The sequence below is a fragment of the Salmo salar genome, chromosome ssa21 (assembly GCF_905237065.1).
Source record: "Salmo salar chromosome ssa21, Ssal_v3.1, whole genome shotgun sequence".
NCBI lineage: Eukaryota > Metazoa > Chordata > Actinopteri > Salmoniformes > Salmonidae > Salmo > Salmo salar.
In genome coordinates this window covers 21,206,853-21,225,979 of record NC_059462.1, presented here as the reverse complement: position 1 = coordinate 21,225,979, position 19,127 = coordinate 21,206,853, and the positions used below count along the sequence as shown (strand labels likewise).

The window sequence follows — 19,127 nt, the reverse complement described above, 5'->3', positions numbered from 1 at the left end:
CATTTTAGGAAAAAATAATAATTGTAATAATTCATGAATTTAAGTATACCTGTTAGTTAAGCACATTGCACTGTTTATTTTAAACAGCTGAAAGAAATCTATCCAAAGGTAATGTACAGTACAGGCATGGCTCCTCATCATGGGATGCATCCATATAGTGTCTTCCAATGCTTGTCTTCTTTCATTCTTCTTCACTACACTATGAAGAATCTAGACTGGTCAAAGCTAACACTAGGTAGGCATCCACCATTTTGCTTTAACCTATCTTATCTTTTGTGAACTGTGCAGACGGAGAGGAGTCTTCCAAAGAACCAATAGATCCTTATCAATAAAACATCACAATAAGGTTCAGTGCGTTTTGTCAGTGACTGCATAAGTTGCTAGTACACAATACTCTATATTTGACATTTTTTCCACTTACCATAGGGCCAGGTGTGCCAATCGGACCAGTGGGACCTAATGCACCCTAAGAGATCAATTACAAAAACATTGCATTCATCAATACATGCCTTTCAAAACTTTACAGTATGCATATACTTAATATATACTGAACAGAAATATAAACACAACATGTAAAGTGTTGGTCCCATGTTTCATGAGCTAAAATAAAAGATCACAGAAATGTTCCATAGGCACAAAAAGCTTATTTCTCTCAGATTTTGTGTATATTATACACTCATCTATATAATATCTATATGAATATCACTGAAATATCATGACAAGAAATGACTATGATGTCAATATGAATCATAAAAACATAGTGAGTGAGTTATAGATATAACTTCATATAGACGTTGTACCTTGGATCCTACAGTTCCAGTTTCACCTCTTAGACCAATTGGACCTGTGTGACCCTGAAACAACAAAGTGTATTTTTCCATTAGTGGACAATAATTGCATGACACATGAGTTCACAGTGAGGTTCTTTGAATGTTTGTTGGGGGTCATACTTACTCTATGGCCTTTCAATCCAGGAGGCCCAGGTGTCCCTGGAAATCCTCGAGCTCCCTGTAATACATGGTATTTTAGTACAGTTTCAATACAGTATTCCAGTCATTTTAGTCATAATTTCAAGTATAACACTTCCATTGATATATAACTTACCGCTGATCCAGGGAATCCCATCTCTCCCGGATTTCCTGATTTTCCTCCTTCTCCCTAGGATGACAGCAAATGGCCATGTTACTAATATATTATGAGATGTATAAAGTGTGATGTTTCTTACGCATCATGCTTGAGAACACACTAGTAGTGTTCATTAACAAATGGTCCTGGTTAGTACACTTCCTATCTACTATGTTCATGTCTTTCGAGTTTGTTTCTGTTGGGAAGCATTTTCCACAACACAACAGACTCATGAGGCAGAGGACATTACCACTAGCCCACTAAAACCATGTCTTTGATATGCAGGGTGGCGTCAGTACTTCGGCTGAACAGAGATGAGCGTTTACTCACGTCTTCACCCGGCTTTCCCGGTGGCCCTTCAGGTCCCCTTTGTCCAGATGTACCCTACAACAGAAGAGAATTATAAGACCTTGTATAAAGGGGTTATACATGCTTATGACAAGCCCTACAATGCATTAGAACTGCATTATCATTTATTATACCTGTCTGCTTTATGAAAAGTGTGACCAGGAGATGAAATGGTCAACATAAACAGTTGCACAGAAATTGTGTCCACAACAATGTGTGCCTTCTGACATGCTACAGTCTGTCAGTTTTGTGTTGTTTGAGAAGATGAATGTGATTACTGTGGTGCCAACATGATTCAAGGTGTTATTCTCATAGACACATTATTGAGAATTGTTGACACAAACAGGGAACACCTGACTAGAAACATGACGTGACAAGGAGAATGTCATACCATGTGACCTGGATCACCGACTTCCCCAGGGGGTCCTTGCGGTCCAGCATGGCCCTGAGAGAGCGAGTGAGAGAGAGAGGTTGGTGAACGGCTATCTCCAAATAGATTGATTTGATTTCTTCATGGGTTGTTTTTAACTTACAGGGTTTCCATTTGGCCCAGGAGGTCCTCTTGCTCCTGCCTCCCCCTAAAACACAGATGACATCATTGCACTCACAATCATTATTGGTAAAAAAGTATGGCCCCACAGACTCAACAAATAGTTGTTCCAAACATACATCAACATCATTAAAAACCTGTTGAGGACAGACGTTCCACTAGCGGAACGCCTAGCCAACATCCAATGAACAGCAGGGCGCGAAATACAAAACATCAAAAATCGAATAATTTAAATTTCTCAAACATACGACTATTTAACACCATTTTAAAGATACACTTCTCCTTAATGTAACCACATTGTCCGATTTCAAAAAGGCTTTACAGTGAAAGCAAAACATTAGATTATGTTAGGACAGTACATAGACAAACAATAACCACACAGCCATTTTCCAAGCAAGGAGATGTGTCACAGAAACCCAAAATACAGCTAAAATGAAGCACTAACCTTTGACGATCTTCATCAGATGACACTCCTAGGACATCATGTTACACAATACATGTATGTTTTGTTCGATCAAGTTCATATTTATATCCAAAAACAGCATTTTACATTGGCGCGAGATGTTCAGAAAATGTATTCCCACCAAAACCCCCGGTGAATGAGCACATCAAGTTACAAAAATACTCATCATAAACATTGACAAAATATATAACAATTATTTAAAGAATTATAGATACACTGCTCCTTGATGCAACCGCTGTGTCAGATTTTAAAATAGCTTTACGGAGAAAGCACTTCAATATTCTGAGTACATAGCTCAACCATCAATGCAAGCTATACAGCTACCCGCCAAGTCAACAAAACTCTGAATTAGTGTTATAAATCATTCCTTACCTTTGCTGATCTTTGGCGGAATGCACTCCAAGGACTCCTACTTCCACAAGAAATGTTCTTTATGTTCGAAATACTCCATATTCATGTCCAAATACCTCCGTTTTGTTCGTGCATTCAGATCACTATCCAAAGTCATAATGCGTGAGTGTAATTCGAGACACAAAAAGTCAAAATGGTCCATTACCGTTCGTAGAAACATGTCAAACGTTGTTTGCAATCAATCTTTAGGGTATTTTTAGCATAAAAATGCGATAATAATCCAACTGGACAATAGCGTATTCATTCCAGGAGGAAAAAGAAGGAACGGCGCACTCGCGGTCTCGCACATAACCAAGCCCTTTGTCCTCAGGCAGTCCACTCATTGACTGAGCTAGTATTCTCTGCCCAGTAACAGGAGAAGGATGAAAAAAATGTTCTAAAGGCTGACAGCCAATGGAAGCCTTAGGAAGTGCAACGTGACCCCACAGACACTGTAGTTTCGATAGGGATTCAAAAGAAGAACTACAATTCTCAGATTTCCCACTTCCTGGTTGGATTTTTCTCAGGTTTTTGCCTGCCATATGAGTTCTGTTATACTCACAGACATCATTCAAACAGTTTTAGAAACTTCAGAGTGTTTTCCATCCAAATCCACTAATAATATGCATATTCTAGTTTCTGGGCCTGAGTAGTAGGCAGTTTAATTTGGGTACGTTTTTCATCCGACCGTGAAAATACTGCCCCCTATACCTTAACAGTTAAGAGATAAAAACATTTGATACATCACAAAAGTTTAATTATCCAAGCCATAGCAAAGAAATATGGCACAAGAGACTTCTGTGACCCAAGATAGTGTCACTGCACCCTTCTTACACTAGTTCCCGGCACCATGGCTGTTTGGCCGGCAGATTTCTCATCCCCAAAGCCTCCAGCCATCTGAGCTCCCAGTCCCTGGAGAAACAGAACAGTGATTTAGAGTATTGGAAATGCAATCTGCAACTCAGAGAACACTCAGCATCTCATTGGGACAGCTACCAGCCAGTGTTGCTGTCCTGTCCCCATACTATGTTTCTCAATAGGCCAGATAATGTCCAGATAATCAATCTGCTAATGTTTTATGGTTCGGGTCATTCATGCCCCCCGATCCCATTATCACCTCCCCTCACCCCACTCCTCTACTTCACACCTGGTATCAACTGCTGCCTCATTAGTCAGGTGAAGCTTCCTGCCATCCAGGACCTTTAAACCAGGCGGTGTCAGAGGAAGGTCCTAAAAATTATCAAAAACTCCAGCAACCCTAGTCATAGACTGTTCTCACCGCATGGCAAGCGGTACCGGAGCGCCAAGTCTAGGTCCAAAAGGCTTCTTAACAGCTTATACCTCAAAGCCATTAGACATCTGAACAGCTAATGAAATGGCTTCCCAGACTATTTGTATCCCCCCTCCCCACCCCCGTCATACTGCTGCTACTCTCTGTTTATTATCTATGCATAGTCTCTACCTACATGTACATATTACCTCAATTACCTTGACTAACCTGTTGACCTGTTGACCTGTTGACTCTGCACATTGACTCTGTACCGGTATCCTCTGTATATAGCCTTGCTACTGTTATTTTAATGCTGCTCTTTACTTATGTTATTTTTATTTTATCTATTTTTTACTTAACACTTATTTTTCTTAAAACTGAATTGTTGGTTACAAATAAAAATTTGATTTGATTTGATGCAGTCAGTCTCTCCTCAACTCTTAGCCAATAGAGACTGGCATGCATTGTATTTATATTAGCCCTCTGATTACAATGAAGAGGAAGACATGACTCTCTTCTGGGTCAAACAAGGACATTTCTAAGTGACCCAAAACTTTTGAACGGTAGTGTATATTTAAGCAATACGGCACGAGGGGGTGTGGTACATGGCCAATATACCACGGCTAAGGGCTGTTCTTAAGCACAACACAACGTGGAGTGCTTGGATACACCCCTTAGCAGTGGTATTTTGACCATATACCACAAACCCCAGAGCCTTATTGCTATTATAAACTGGTTACCAACGTAATTGAGCAGTAAAAATAAATGTTTTGTCATACCCGTGTAAATCAGCATTCAGGGCCACCCAGTTTATAATTCACGTTATACATTGTTTATGAGGGGTGGGTATTGTGGTACTTACCCCTGGTGGACCCTGGTTTCCTGCAGGTCCGGGTTCTCCTGGATTTCCAGGCACACCAGGCTCTCCGTCATATCCTGCTGGTCCACGTAGCCCCTTCAATTAGATAATGTCATGTTAATATAAACAGGACGAAGCAATGCATTACAGGTTCATACGGCGTCATTCATTATGTGCCAAATCATAACTTGATGTGCGACCTACATTTCTGCTCAAATCATGTATTGATATCAGTGACACTTGAGTTACGGATCTCCAATTTAGGTTTAGTAATATATGTGTAGACATTCATATTGCCTTCTGGTTCTAAAGCATGTTTTCTAGTTGATATGCAATGACAGTGGATGACGAAAATGGCCACAAATGAGAAAACAATTATTACAGGATATGCTTGACAAAAGTGATAAATTGAATCAAGGGTGTTAAACATAATATGAGAGGCAGACAAGCAACATATGTCATAAATCATAAAGACTAATGTTGTTCTGCTAAATCAGATTATGCTTAATCTATGCCCTCAATATGATCAGCATTCCAATGAGGGCAGCATGTACATTCATAATATATGTTTTTGTTGTGTACTGAATTTAAACAAAATACATACGTTTGCGGAATGGGTCTATCAGAATGTTTTCTAATGCTAATGTATTGTCCATTTCTGTTTGCGCAATCTCTTGATCATCAAGACGTAATTCAACGAAGAGACAAATCTCCAGAAAGTGCACAGCACATCAATTTTAACTATCTTCAAGTCATGTAGTCTCCATTATCTTTGAAGACATTGTATTATATTTAAGCATGACAATGAAAGCCATTAATAAATTAATCCATCTAATTCTATTATAGTTAACACATAAAGTAGTTGCTTCTCTGAAATATCCTAATTCAATAGTGACTAAGTAGTAAGTTTATTATCATGTCTCAGCTTGATTAGCCTCAAGAAAAAAATTAAGGCTGTGCTATACTTAAACAAAAAGGCTTGAGGGGGTGTGGTATATGGCCAACATACCACGGCTAAGGGCTGTTCTTATGCACGACGCAAAGCAGAGTGCCTGGATAGAGCCCTTAGCTGTGGTATATTGGCCATATACCACAAACCCCTGAGATGCCTTATTGCTATTATAAACTGGTTACCAATGTAATTAGAGCAGTAAAATTAAATGTTTTGTCATACCAGTGGTATACGGGCTGATATATCACGAATATGAGGTCATGAGTGCCCTGGAGCAGGCTTTCATCAAGGAGTTCTCTGAACTTTGCTCCATTCATCTTTGCCTCAATCCTGACTAGTCTTCCAGTCCCTGCCGCTGAAAAACATCCCCACAGCATGATGCTGCCACCACCATGCTTCACGGTAGCGATGTTGCTAGGTTTCCTCCAGACGTGACGCTTGGCATTCAGGCCAAAGAGTTCAATCTTAGTTTCATCATTTAGGTGCCTTTTGGCAAACTCCAAGCGGGCTGTCATGTGCCTATTACTGAGGAGTGGCTTCTGTCTGGCCACTCTACCATAAAGGCCTTATTGGTGGAGTGCTGCAGAGATGGTTGTCCTTCTGGAAGGTTCTCCCATCGCCACAGAGAAACTCTGGAGCTCTGTAAGAGTGACCATCGGGTTCTTGGTCACCTCAAAGACCAAGGCTCTTCTCCCCCGACTGCTCAGTTAGGCCAGGCGTCCAGCTCTAGGAAGGGTCTTGGTATTTCTGTTTTAATTTTTTTTATATATTTGCTAAATTTTCTAATAACCTGTTTTCACTTTGCCATTATGGAGTATTTTTGTAAAGATTGATTTTGGAAAAAAGTAATTTAATCCATTTTTGAATAAGGATGTGGAAAAATCAATTGCTCTGCATAATTTTTGAATGTTCTTTACCTCAACTGTCTTTCCCAAATCAATCAACATTTTTATATAACAGTCACTGTGTTGACTGCACAGGTGGGTCCACATGGATCATACTACTTCTGAGGGGCTGTCACATAAAAGGGATGGGTAATCACACTATTGCTTTAGTCCCAGGACAAGGAATGATAAAGGATTTGAGATTTGGCAAAGGTCCAGTTTGAATCAAAACGCTTTTTTTTGTCAATGTGCCAATGGAAATAATTATGCAGTACAGAACTTAAGCTTTGCTAAAGCATAATGTATTTGCTCTATGTTTGGAACGTACAGGTCTTCCTTTCTGTCCTCGGTCCCCTCTGAATCCTGGAGATCCGGGAGGCCCCTGTTTTAGGACAAAAGGAACAGATGAAAAAGTCACGATAGCGTAGACACAATAATGTTCCTTCATAAATCCCATGATAATATCATTACTATGGAAACAGAGTAAAGTCATTCCGTATGCTCTGTCAAGTACAGTTGTACTACACAGGAATGCTTTCAGGTCAAGTTAAAAGGTAACTGTTCTCTTCTGCCACCTAGTGTCGACTCAAAGAGTTTTACAAAATCAACACCACAACTGAGAAACAGCTGGTTAAAGCTCTATGCACCAATAAAGCTGTATGTTGTTGAATCGCAACAAAGTTCCATATCATAAATTCAGTTTATAATAGACTTTGAAAACAAAGTGAACTATAAGCTTACCATAGGCCCAGGACGACCTCTGATCCCAGTCACCTGTGGTACTTCTCCAGGTTCTCCTTTCTGACCCTACAAACGAAGAGTAAGAAGACAGACGTTGCTCCACCGTTTAAATTCAAGTAGTAATACGATATTATAAAGATGTATCACAATGATATACTAAAGCTTACCCTGTAGACTCTGCCACCATCTGAAAATGAACATAACAGACAAAGAATCATGTCACAAAAGCATCTAGTCTATGGAGTGGAGTTAATTCTTATTTTCTTCATAGCAAAGCACTGGGTTCACACGTAGTTACATTAGTAGTTACATATTCATGAACAGTTCACACTGGGTTCTCTCATAAGAAATGTTTTTCATGACTTGGGGTCACAACAAATTTTAGGTCACGCTTTCTGACCACTCACCGGGTCTGACGTTGCCACTGGTGTCTGAGCCGCCCTCGCTCTGGCAGATGGGACAGCACTCGCCCTCGGGGATGGTCACCTTCTCACAGTTGGACAACTCATCGCACTGGATCTCGTCGCACAGGACGGAGCCGCTGTCGCACACGCAGATCCGACATGGCTCTGGTTTCCAAATGTCTCTGTTGGTGTACACCTGGCCGTCGACCGTGCAGCCCGCGTCATCTCCTGTGGAAGGCGGGACCGACAGGACAGGTCAGACAAAGGTCAAAGGTCAGCCATGGAAAGTCAAACTTAATGCCCCCTTCCTAAAAATATTTTCTGAATACTCTCAAATGCCAGGATATAAAATTAAACAAAATAATGGCAATACGAAAAACTCATGCTCTACAGAAATCTTTTAAGTGGACGATAAAAGAGATTAAATACTTAGGATGCTTAAAACCTGTTGGGGCTAGGGGGCAGTATTGACAATTTCGGAAAAAATATGTGCCCATATTAAACTGCCTCCTACTCAAACTCAGAACGTAGGATATGCATATTATTAGTAGATTTGGATAGAAAACACTCTGAAGTTTCTAAAACCGTTTGAATGGTGTCTGTGAGTATAACAGAACTCATATGGCAGTCAAAACCCTGAGAGAAATCCTAACAGGAAGTGGAAATCTGATGTGTGGAATCACTTTCAAGCCTTTGCCTATGAAACACACTGTAAATTAGGATACATGTAGCACTTCCTACGGCTTCCACTAGATGTCAACAGTCTTTACAAAGTGGTTTGAGTCTTCTCCTGTAAAAACTGACTGAACGAGAGGCCTGGAAAGTTTGTCATAGGGGGAGGGCCATTACTACTATGATGCGCGTGCCCGTGGGTACTCTCTCGTTCCGAAACATTTTGTAAGACAATGCAATCGTCCGCCTTGAATATTATTGAAGTTCTGATTGAAAAAGGCCCTAAAGATTTGAACGAACGTAAATAATATTTTTTTGCACTTTCATGACGACAAGTCCCACGCGCTTCGTACATTTTGAGTAGCCTTCGGAACGCGCTAACAAGAAGGAGCTATATGGACATAAATTATGAACTTTTTCGAACAAAACTACATTTGTTGTGGACCTGGGATTCCTGGAAGTGCCTTCTGATGAAGATAATCAAAGGTAAGTGAATATTTACAATAGTATATTTGATTTTAGATGGTTCCAAGATGGCGCTAACCTGTATCGCCTAGCCTATTTTTCTGAGCATAGTACCTCGTTTATTGCAAAGTGTGATTTCCCAGTAAAGTTATTTTGAAATCTGGCAATGCGGTTGCATTCACGAGATGTTAATCTATAATTCTTTGAATGACAATATTATATTTTACCAATGTTTTCGAATAGTAATTTTGTAAATTGTAGCGCAGATTCACCGGCAGTTTTGGAGGCTAAATATTTTCTGAACATCACCGCCATTGTAAAATGCTGTTTTTGGATATAAATGCATGTATTGTCTAACATAATGCCCTAGGAGTGTCATCTGATGAAGATTGTCAAAGGTTAGTGCATAATGTTAGCTGATTTTCTGCTTTTGGTGATGCCTGTCTTTGCATTGAAAATAGCTGTGTGTGATGTTTTGTCAATGTACTGTCCTAACATAATCTAACTTTATGCTTTTGCCGTAAAGCCTCTTTGAAATCGGACAACGTGGTTGGATTAAGGAGATGTTTATCTTTCAAATGGTGTAAATAGTTGATTGTTTGAGAAATTGAAATTATTAGACTTTTGCTATCTTGTCAAGCAATCCCGTTACCGGGATGAGAACGGGAAGGGGTCCCATAGAGGTTAATAAGTGACAACAAACAACAAATATATAAAGATAACTTTATCCCATTTCTCAACAATATGAAAGCAGATCTAATTAAATAAAACATACCAAGAGTGTGCAAGGCTGTCATCAAAGGGTGGCTATTTGAAGAATCTCAAATCTCAAATATATTCTGATTTGTTTAACACTGTTTTGGTTACTACATGATTCCATATATGTTATTTCATGGTTTCGATGTCTTCACTATCATTCTACAATGTAGAAAATAGTAAAAATAAAGACAAACCCTTGAATGAGTACTGTAGATGTTCTAAAACGTTTGAACGGTAGTGTATATGGAGACTGTTTAGTGACAAAAATAAAGGGTTACATATATGCAAAAAAAACAAACAAAGATTTTCCTGACCTTTCTTAAATCTCTTAGATATCTTCTTTGGGATCTGGGGGCAGTATTGAGTAGCTTGGATGAATAAGGTGCCCAGAGTAAACTGCCAGCTACCTCTATTTCTAAAATGATCAGCCGCCATTGTTGCAACCCCTATTACTAGTCTGTTCAACCTCTCTTTCATATCGTCCAAGATTCCTAAAGATTGGAAAGCTGCCGCGGTCATCCCCCTCTTCAAAGGGGGTGACACTCTAGACCCAAACTGTTACAGACCTATATCCATCCTTCTCTGCCTTTCTAGAGTCTTCGAAAGCCAAGTTAACAAACAGATCACTGACCATTTCGAATCCCACCGTACCTTCTTCGCTGTGCAAACCGGTATCCAAGCTGGTCACAGGTGCACCTCAGCCACGCTCAAGATATTAAATGATATCATAACTGCCATCGATAAAAGACAGTACTGTGCAGCCGTCTTCATTGACCTGGTCAATGCTTTTGACTGTCAATCACCACATTCTTATCGGCAGACTCAACAGCCTTGGTTTCTCAAATGACTGCCTCGCTTGGTTCACCAACTACTTCTTCGATAGAGTTCAGTGTGTCAAATCGGAGGGCCTGTTGTCCGGACCTCTGGCAGTCTCTATGGGGTACCACAGGGTTCAATTCTCGGGCCGACTCTTTTCTCTGTATATATCAATGATGTCGCTCTTGCTGCGGGTGATTCCTTGAGCCACCTCTACGCAGACGACACCATTCTGTATACATCTGGCCCTTCATTGGACACTGTGTTAACAAACCTCCAAAAGAGCTTCAATGCAATACAACACTCCTTCCATGCCCTCTAACTGCTCTTAAATGCTAGTAAAACTAAATGAATGCTCTTCAACCAATCGCTGCCCTCACCCACCTGCCCGACTAGCAACACTACTCTGGACAGTTCTGCCTTTGAATATGTGGACAACTACAAATACCTAGGTGTCTGGCTAGACTGTAAACTCTCCTTCCAGACTCATATTAAGCGTCTCCAATCCAAAATTAAATCTAGAATCGGCTTCCTATTTTGCAACAAAGCCTCCTTCACTCACGCTGCCAAACATGCCCTCGTAAAACTGACCATCCAACCGATCCTCGACTGGCGATACCATATACAAAATATCCTCCAACACTCTACTGAGCAAGCTGGATGCAGTCTATCACAGTGCCATCCGTTTTGTCACCAAAACCCAATATAACACCCACCACTGTAACCTGTATGCTCAACGCCGGTTGGCCCTCACTACGTATTCGTCGCCAGACCCACTGGTTCTAGGTCATCTATAAGTCTTTGCTAGGTAAAGCTCCGCCTTATCTCAGCTCACCGGTCACCACAACAACACCCACCCGTAGCACGCACTCCAGCAGGTATATCTCACTGGTCATCCCCCAAGCCAACAGCCACATTGGCAGCCTTTCCTTCCAGTTCTCTGCTGCCAATGACTGGAACGAATCGTAACAATCGCTGAAGTTGGAGACTTATATCTCCCTCACTAACTTTAAGCATCAGCTATCTGAGCAGCTTATCGATCGCTGCAGCTGTACATCGCCCATCTGTAAATAGCCCACCCAACTACCTACCTCATCCCCACATTGTTTAAATTAACTTTTTTGCTCACAAGTATTTCTACTTGCACATCATCATCTGCACATCTATCACTTCAGTGTTAATTTGCTAAATTGTAATTACCTTGCTACTATGGCCTATTTATTGCCTTACCTCCTTACTCCATTTGCACACACTGTACAGAGATTTTTCTATTGTGTTATTGACTGTACTTTTGTTTATCCTATGTGTTACTCTGTGTTGTTTTTTTCGCACTGCTTTGCTTTATCTTGGCCATGTCGCAGTTGTAAATGAGAACTTCTCAATTGGCCTTCCTGGTTAAATAAAGGTAAAATAAAAAAGAATCCATGCCTTCTGGGAATGTTATAATATCCAAAGGTTATGGGTAGAGTTAGAATAGTTGGCTGTCAGAAGTATTACAATGTAAATGTCATTTTTATCCACCTGTCTGCATATTTCAAGATATGGCATATGAAGGAGCAGTGAGAAACCTCATGGGATGGACTATACTTTTCCCATCAATCATCTTGAAAAAATGCATACTTAAAAATTGGAAATCAACTAATCCTCCATCGTTAACACAATGGAAAGGTCAAATCCTTTATTGTCTAAATGTAGAAAGTGGGTGGGCGTCAGAGATAAACAAAACAGTACAGTTTGAGGCCATGTGGCGGAGAGGGATGCAGGAGCTTGAGATGGGAGGGTGAGTATGAGGGTCTGGGTAGCTGTGATGTCGTTGATGTTTGTGTGTGTTTTGTATTTTTAAAGAAAGGTAAATAAAAAATATTATCTAAAAAAAGTCAAAGTGAGTAACTCAAAGGAACTTTGATGGGAAGGAGCATATTAGGGAGATCTGCTTTTCTGTGTAAAAATGTATGAGAACAGGGACAGGAAGAAATTGAACGCTCAAAATTACACCACTGCTCTTGAAATTCACTTTAAAGATTATGCGGTGTCATTTTTCATTTTTACAATATGTTATAGCTAAATGCTACAAATCATAGGGAGATGGCACAGAGGACACCCAGTTCTGGGTTACTGTATTAAGATAGGCTAGATGTTAAATGTTGAAAAAGAGCAAGTAACATGAAGACACTAGAGCAAAGCCCTGGTTAAATGTTATACTTCAGACATGTTCTCATAGCTCACTTCCTATTGGTTTTCTATGTAGCTTTATAATAGATTGCAGGTTACCTCCCTAGACCCTGACATCGCTAAACTTTCTGATTTCTTTGCTATCATGCAGTATCACCAACAACAAAATTAACACAAACCCAATTAGACACTTTAAACACAGAAGAGTTATGCAGGGCCTCCTGAGGGGCGCCGTGGTCTAAGGCACTGCATCGCAGTGCTTGAAGCATCACTTCAGACCCGGGTTCGATCCCAGACTGTGTCACAACCGACCGTGACCAGGAGTCCCATAAGGAGGCGCACAATTGGCCCAGCATCGTTCTGGTTAGGGGAGGGTTTGGCCGGGGGGGCTTTCCTTGGCTCATCATGCTCTAGTGACTCCTTGTGGCAGGCCGAGAGCCTGCAGGCTGACTCAGTTGTCAGTTGAACAATGTTTCCTCTGACACATTGGTGTAGCTGGCTTCTGGGTTAAGTGGGGTTAAGAAGCGCAGTTTGGAAGGTCATGTTTCAGAGGACACATGACTTGACATTTGCCCCTCCCGAGCCCATTGGGGAGTTGGGACACAACTGTAATTGGATATCATGAAATTGGGGAGAAAAAAGGGAGTAAAAAAAAAAGAAAAAAATCATAAATCAACAACAGTTAACTATAACGGTGTGTTAAGCATTAATGTGGAACATATATTTTCCATTAGGTACTGGATAAAATCTCAGTTCAACTGCAGGGAAAAGAGGGTTCTGGAAAGGACACTGTCGGTTATAGTAAAATCTCCCCACTGTCAGACATTAGCTAATTTCCTCTAAAGCTTGACTTACAGGAAAAAAAGAAAGACATACATTTACATTTTAGTCATTTAGCAGACGCTCTTATCCAGAGGGACTTACAGCAGTGAATGCATACATTTCATTAAAAAAAATTCTGTGCTGGCCCCCGTGGGAATCGAACCCACAACCCTGGCGAAGACCCAGACACCAATCAAAAATGTCTCTGCATACAGTTGAAGTCGGAAGTTTAAAGACACCTTAGCCAAATACATTTAAACTCAGTTTTTCACAATTTAACATTTAATCCGAATAAACATTGTGTCTTAGAACAATTAGGATCACCACTTTATTTTAAGAATGTGAAATGTCAGAATAATAGTAGAGAGAATGATTTATTTCATCTTTTATTTCTTTCATCACATTCCCAGTGGGTCAGAAGTTTACATACACTCAATTAATATTTGGTAGCATTGCCTTTAAATTGTATAACTTGGGTCAAATGTTTCAGGGAGCCTTCCACAAGCTTCCCACAATAAGTTGGGTAAATATTGGCCCATTCCTCCTGACAGAACTGGTGTAACTGAGTCAGGTTAGAAGGCCTCCTTGCTCGCACACACTTTCTCAGCTCTGCCCACACATTTTCTATGGGATTGAGGTCAGGGCTTTGTGACGGCTACTCCGATACCTTGACTTTATTGTCCTTAAGCCATTTTGCCACAACCTTGGAGGTATGCTTGGGGTCATTGTCTATTTGGAAGACCATTTGCGACCAAGCTTTAACTTCCTGACTGATGTCTAGAGATTTTCCTCCCTCATGATGCCATCTATTTTGTGAAGTGCACCAGTCTCTCCTGCAGCAAAGCACCGCCACAACATGATGCTACCCCCGTGCTTCACGTTTGGGATGGTGTTCTTCAGCTTGCAAGCCTCCCCTCCCCCTTTTTCCTCCAAACATAACGATGGTCATCATCGCCAAACAGTTCTATTTTTGTAACATTAGACCAGAGGACATTTCCTCAAAAAGTACGATCTGTCCCCATGTGCAGTTGCAAACCGTAGTCTGGCTTTTTTATGGCGGTTTTGGAGCAGTGGCTCTTCCTTGCTGAGCGGCCTTTCAGGTTATGTCGATATAGGACTCATTTTACTGTGGATATAGATACTTTTGTACCTGTTTCCTCCAGCATCTTCACAAGATCCTTTGCTGTTGTTCTGGGATTGATTTGCACTTTTCGCACCAAAGTACATTCATCTCTAGGAGATTGAACGCGTCTCCTTCCTGAGCGGTATGATGGCTGCTCAGTCCCATAGTGTTTCTACTTGCATACTATTGTTTGTACAGATGAACGTGGTACCTTCAGGCGTTTGGAAATTGCTCCCAAGGATGAACCAGACTTGTGGAGGGCTACAATTTTTTTGTCTGAGGTCTTGGCTGATTTCTTTTGATTTTCCCATGATGTCAAGCAAAGAGGCACTGAGTTTGAAGGTAGGCCTTGAAATACATCCACAGGTACACCTCTAATTGACTCAAATGATGTCAATTAGCCTATCAGAAGCTTATAAAGCCATGACATCATTTCCTGGAATTTTCCAAGCTGTTTAAAGACACAGTCAACTTAGTGTATGCAAACTTCTGACCCACTGGAATTGTGATACAGTGAATTATAAGTGAAATAATCTGTCTGTAAACAATTTTTGTAAAAATTACTTGTGTCATACACAAAATAGATGTCCTAACCGACTTGCCAAAACTATAGTTTGTTAAAAGAAATTTGTGGAGTGGTTAAAAAGCTTGAGTTCTGTACTGCATAATTATTTCCATTGGCACATTGACAAAAAAAAAGCGTTTTGATTCAAACTGGATCTTTGCCAAATCTCAAATCCTTTGTCATTCCTTGTCCTGGGACTAAAGCAATAGTGTGATTACCCATCCCTTTTATGTGACAGCCCCTTAGAAGTAGTATGATCCATGTGGACCCACCTGTGCAGTCAACACAGTGACTGTTATATAAAAATGTTGATGGATTTGGGAAAGATGTTTGAGGTAAAGTGCATTCGGAAATTATTCAGAACCCTTGACTTTTTCCACATTTTGTTACGTTACAGCCTTATTCTGACAATACCCTATAATGACAAAGCAAACGCTTTTGCAAAAGTATTAAAAATAAAAAACTGAAGTATCACACTTAAATAAGTATTTCAGACCCTTTACTCAGTACTTTGTTGAAGCACCATTGGCAGCGATTACAATCTCAAGTCTTCCTGGGTATGACGCTACAAGCTTGGGACACCTATATTTGGGGAGTTTCTCCCATTCTTCTATGCAGATCCTCTCCAGTTCTGTCAGGTTGGATGGGGAGCATTGCTGCACACCTATTTTCAGGTCTCTCTAGAGATGTTTGATCGGGTTCAAGTTCGGGATCTGGTTGGTCCACTCAAGGACATTCTGAGCCACTCCTGCTTTGTCTTGGCTGTGTGCTTAGGATTGTTGTCCTGTTGGAAGGTGAACCTTCGCCCTGGTGTGAGGTTCTGAGCGCTCTGGAGCAGGTTTTCATCAAGGATCTATCTGTACTTTGCTCTGTTCATCTTTCTCTCGATCCTGACTAGTCTCCCAGTCCCTGCCACTGAAAAACATCCCCACAGCATGATGCTTCCACCACCATGCTTCACCGTAGGTATGGGGCCATGTCTCCTCCAGACGTGAAGCTTGGCAATCAATGGAGTTCAATCTTGGTTTCATCAGATCAGAGAATCTTGTTTCTCATGGTCTGAGTCCTTTAGGTTCCTTATGGCAAACGTTGTGCCTTTTACTGAGGAGTGGCTTCTGTCTGGCCACTGTACCATAAAGGCCTGATTGGTGGAGTGCTGCAGAGATGGCTGACCTTCTGGAAGGTTCTCCCATCTTCACAGAAGAACTCTGAAGCTCTGTCAGAGTGATTATCTGGTTCTTGGTCACTTCCCTGACCAAGGCCCTTCTCCCCCGATTGCTCAGTTTGGCCAGGCGGCCAGCTCTAGGAAGTCTTGTTTGTTCCAAACTTCTTCCATTTAAGATTGATGGAGGCCACTGTGTTCTTGGGGACCTTCAATGCTGCATAACTGTTTTTGGTACCCTACCCCAGATCTGTGCCTTGAAACAAGCCTGGCTCGGAGCTCTACGGACAATTCCTTCAACCTCATGGCTTGGTTTTTGCTGTGACATGCACTGTCAACTGTGAGTCCTTCTATAGACAGGTGTGTGCCTTTCCAAATCATGTCATATCACTTGAATTTACCACATGTGGACTCCAATCAAGTTGTAGAAACATCTCAAGGATGATCAATGGAAACAGGATACACCTGAGCTCAATTTAGTCTCATAGCAAAGGGTCTGAATAATTATGTAAATAAGGTATTTCTGTTTTTATTTTTAATACATTTGCAAAAATGTAAAAAAAATCTGTTTTTGCTTTTTCATTATGGGATATTGTGTGTAGATTGATGAGGAAGAAATATAATTTAATCAATTTTAGAATAAGGCGGTACCGTAACAAAATGTGGAAAAAGTCAAGGGGTCTGAATACTTTCCAAATTTACTGTATAACATTAAAATATTACATTTTTATTACACTCTACATCTTGAATTCTTATGTGAATTTACAACAAATCTTCATGGGTTTACCTCATTTAACTACTGTAACGAGGATCGTCTAATGGGGACCGAGACGCAGCGTGTGACGTGCTCATATTTACTTTTATTAAACTCAAAATCAAACAAACAACAAAACGACCGTAAACAGTCCCGTCAGGTGCAACATACACAAAACAGGAAACAACCACCCACAAAACACAGGAAAAAACACCCCTACTAAATAGGACCTTCAATTAGAGGCACGAGGAACAGCTGCCTCCAATTGAAGGCCAACCCAAGAAACTTAAACATAGAAATAGACACACTAGAACAAACATAGAAATATACAATTTCAGTCTAATCTGTCCACCCCTGCTGAAGGCTCCGGGCTGTAGCCCACCGCTGAAGGCTCCAGGCTGAGGGGCGACTCTGGCTGCGCTGGACTGGCGGGCGACTCTGGCTGCGCCGGACTGGCGGGCGACTCTGGCTGCGCCGGACTGGCGGGCGACTCTGGCTGCGCCGGACTGGCGGGCGACTCTGGCTGCGCCGGACTGGCGGGCGACTCTGGCTGCGCCGGACTGGCGGGCGACTCTGGCTGCGCCGGACTGGCGGGCGACTCTGTCGGCGCTGGACTGTGGGACGTCTCTGTCGGCTCCGGACTGTGGGACGTCTCTGTCGGTTCCGGACTGTGGGACGTCTCTGTCGATTCCGGACTGTGGGACGTTGCCAGAAGCACTGGACGGGGCACTGTCGCCGGAAGCTCTAGACGGGGCACTGTCGCCGGAAGCTCTAGACGGGGCACTGTCGCCGGAAGCTCTAGACGGGGCACTGTCGCCTGAAGCTCTAGACGGGGCACTGTCGCCTGAAGCTCTAGACGGGGACTGCGCACTGAAGGCCTGATGCGTGGGACTGGCTTTGGAGGCGCCAGACTAGTGACACGCACCACAGGGCTAGTGCGAGGAGCAGGAACAGGACGTACTGGACTGGGCAGGCACACTAAAGGCCTGGTGCGTGGGGCTGGCTTAGGAGGCACCAGCCTAGTAACATGCACCTCAGGGCTAGTGCGAGGAGCAGGAACAGGATGTACTGGACAGTGGAGGCTTACCGGAGAGAGAGTGCGAGAAGCAGGCACATGCTCGACACAATAAGCACGGGGAGTTTGCTCAGGGCTTACCCCTGGCCCAGCCAAACTACCCGTGTGCCCCCCCCAAAAAAAATATTTTGGGGCTGCCTCTCGTTCTTCCCTGGTAGGCTCCGATAACGTTCAATAACTTGCCCCCAAGTCCAGTTTCTTCTCTCCATCCACTCCAATACCGACCAGGTGTCCATCTCTGCCCGGGCACGCCGCTTGATCCAGTCATGGTGGGTGGTTCTGTAACGTGGGTCGTCTAATGGGGACCAAGACGCGGCGTGTGACGTGCTCATATTTACTTTTATTAAACTCAAAATCAAACAAACAACAAAACGACCGTAAACAGTCCCGTCAGGTGCAACATACACAAAACAGGAAGCAACCACCCACAAAACACAGGAAAAAACACCCCTACTAAATAGGACCTTCAATTAGAGGCAACGAGGAACAGCTGCCTCCAATTGAAGGTCAACCCAAGAAACTTAAACATAGAAATAGACACACTAGAACAAACATAGAAATATACTAACATAGAACATAAACCAAAAACCCCGAAACACATAAAACAAACACCCTCTGCCACGCCCTGACCAAACTACTATAACAAATAACCCCCTTACTGGTCAGGACGTGACAACTACTCCAAAGGCAGCAGAGAGTAGCTATATCAAGAAAAGTTCCCATATGTTTTAACACAATTTATCTACAGTTACAACC

At 41.9% G+C, this 19,127-nt stretch overlaps 1 protein-coding gene across 1 annotated transcript in view; it reads right to left on the bottom strand.

Annotated features, from left to right (window-relative positions):
- Positions 1 to 19,127, bottom strand: part of col5a2a (collagen, type V, alpha 2a) — a 66,032-nt gene that overhangs the window by 16,536 nt on the left and 30,369 nt on the right. Inside the window, exons 2-14 of the mRNA XM_014164424.2 lie at positions 7,990 to 8,214; positions 7,750 to 7,769; positions 7,583 to 7,648; positions 7,170 to 7,223; positions 5,009 to 5,101; positions 3,711 to 3,788; positions 2,007 to 2,051; positions 1,865 to 1,918; positions 1,456 to 1,509; positions 1,105 to 1,158; positions 955 to 1,008; positions 801 to 854; positions 422 to 466 (exon numbers count right to left, since the gene is read on the bottom strand). Coding sequence (XP_014019899.2) covers positions 422 to 466; positions 801 to 854; positions 955 to 1,008; positions 1,105 to 1,158; positions 1,456 to 1,509; positions 1,865 to 1,918; positions 2,007 to 2,051; positions 3,711 to 3,788; positions 5,009 to 5,101; positions 7,170 to 7,223; positions 7,583 to 7,648; positions 7,750 to 7,769; positions 7,990 to 8,214 — 896 coding nt within the window. The remainder of the gene's footprint in view (positions 1 to 421; positions 467 to 800; positions 855 to 954; positions 1,009 to 1,104; positions 1,159 to 1,455; positions 1,510 to 1,864; positions 1,919 to 2,006; positions 2,052 to 3,710; positions 3,789 to 5,008; positions 5,102 to 7,169; positions 7,224 to 7,582; positions 7,649 to 7,749; positions 7,770 to 7,989; positions 8,215 to 19,127) is intronic.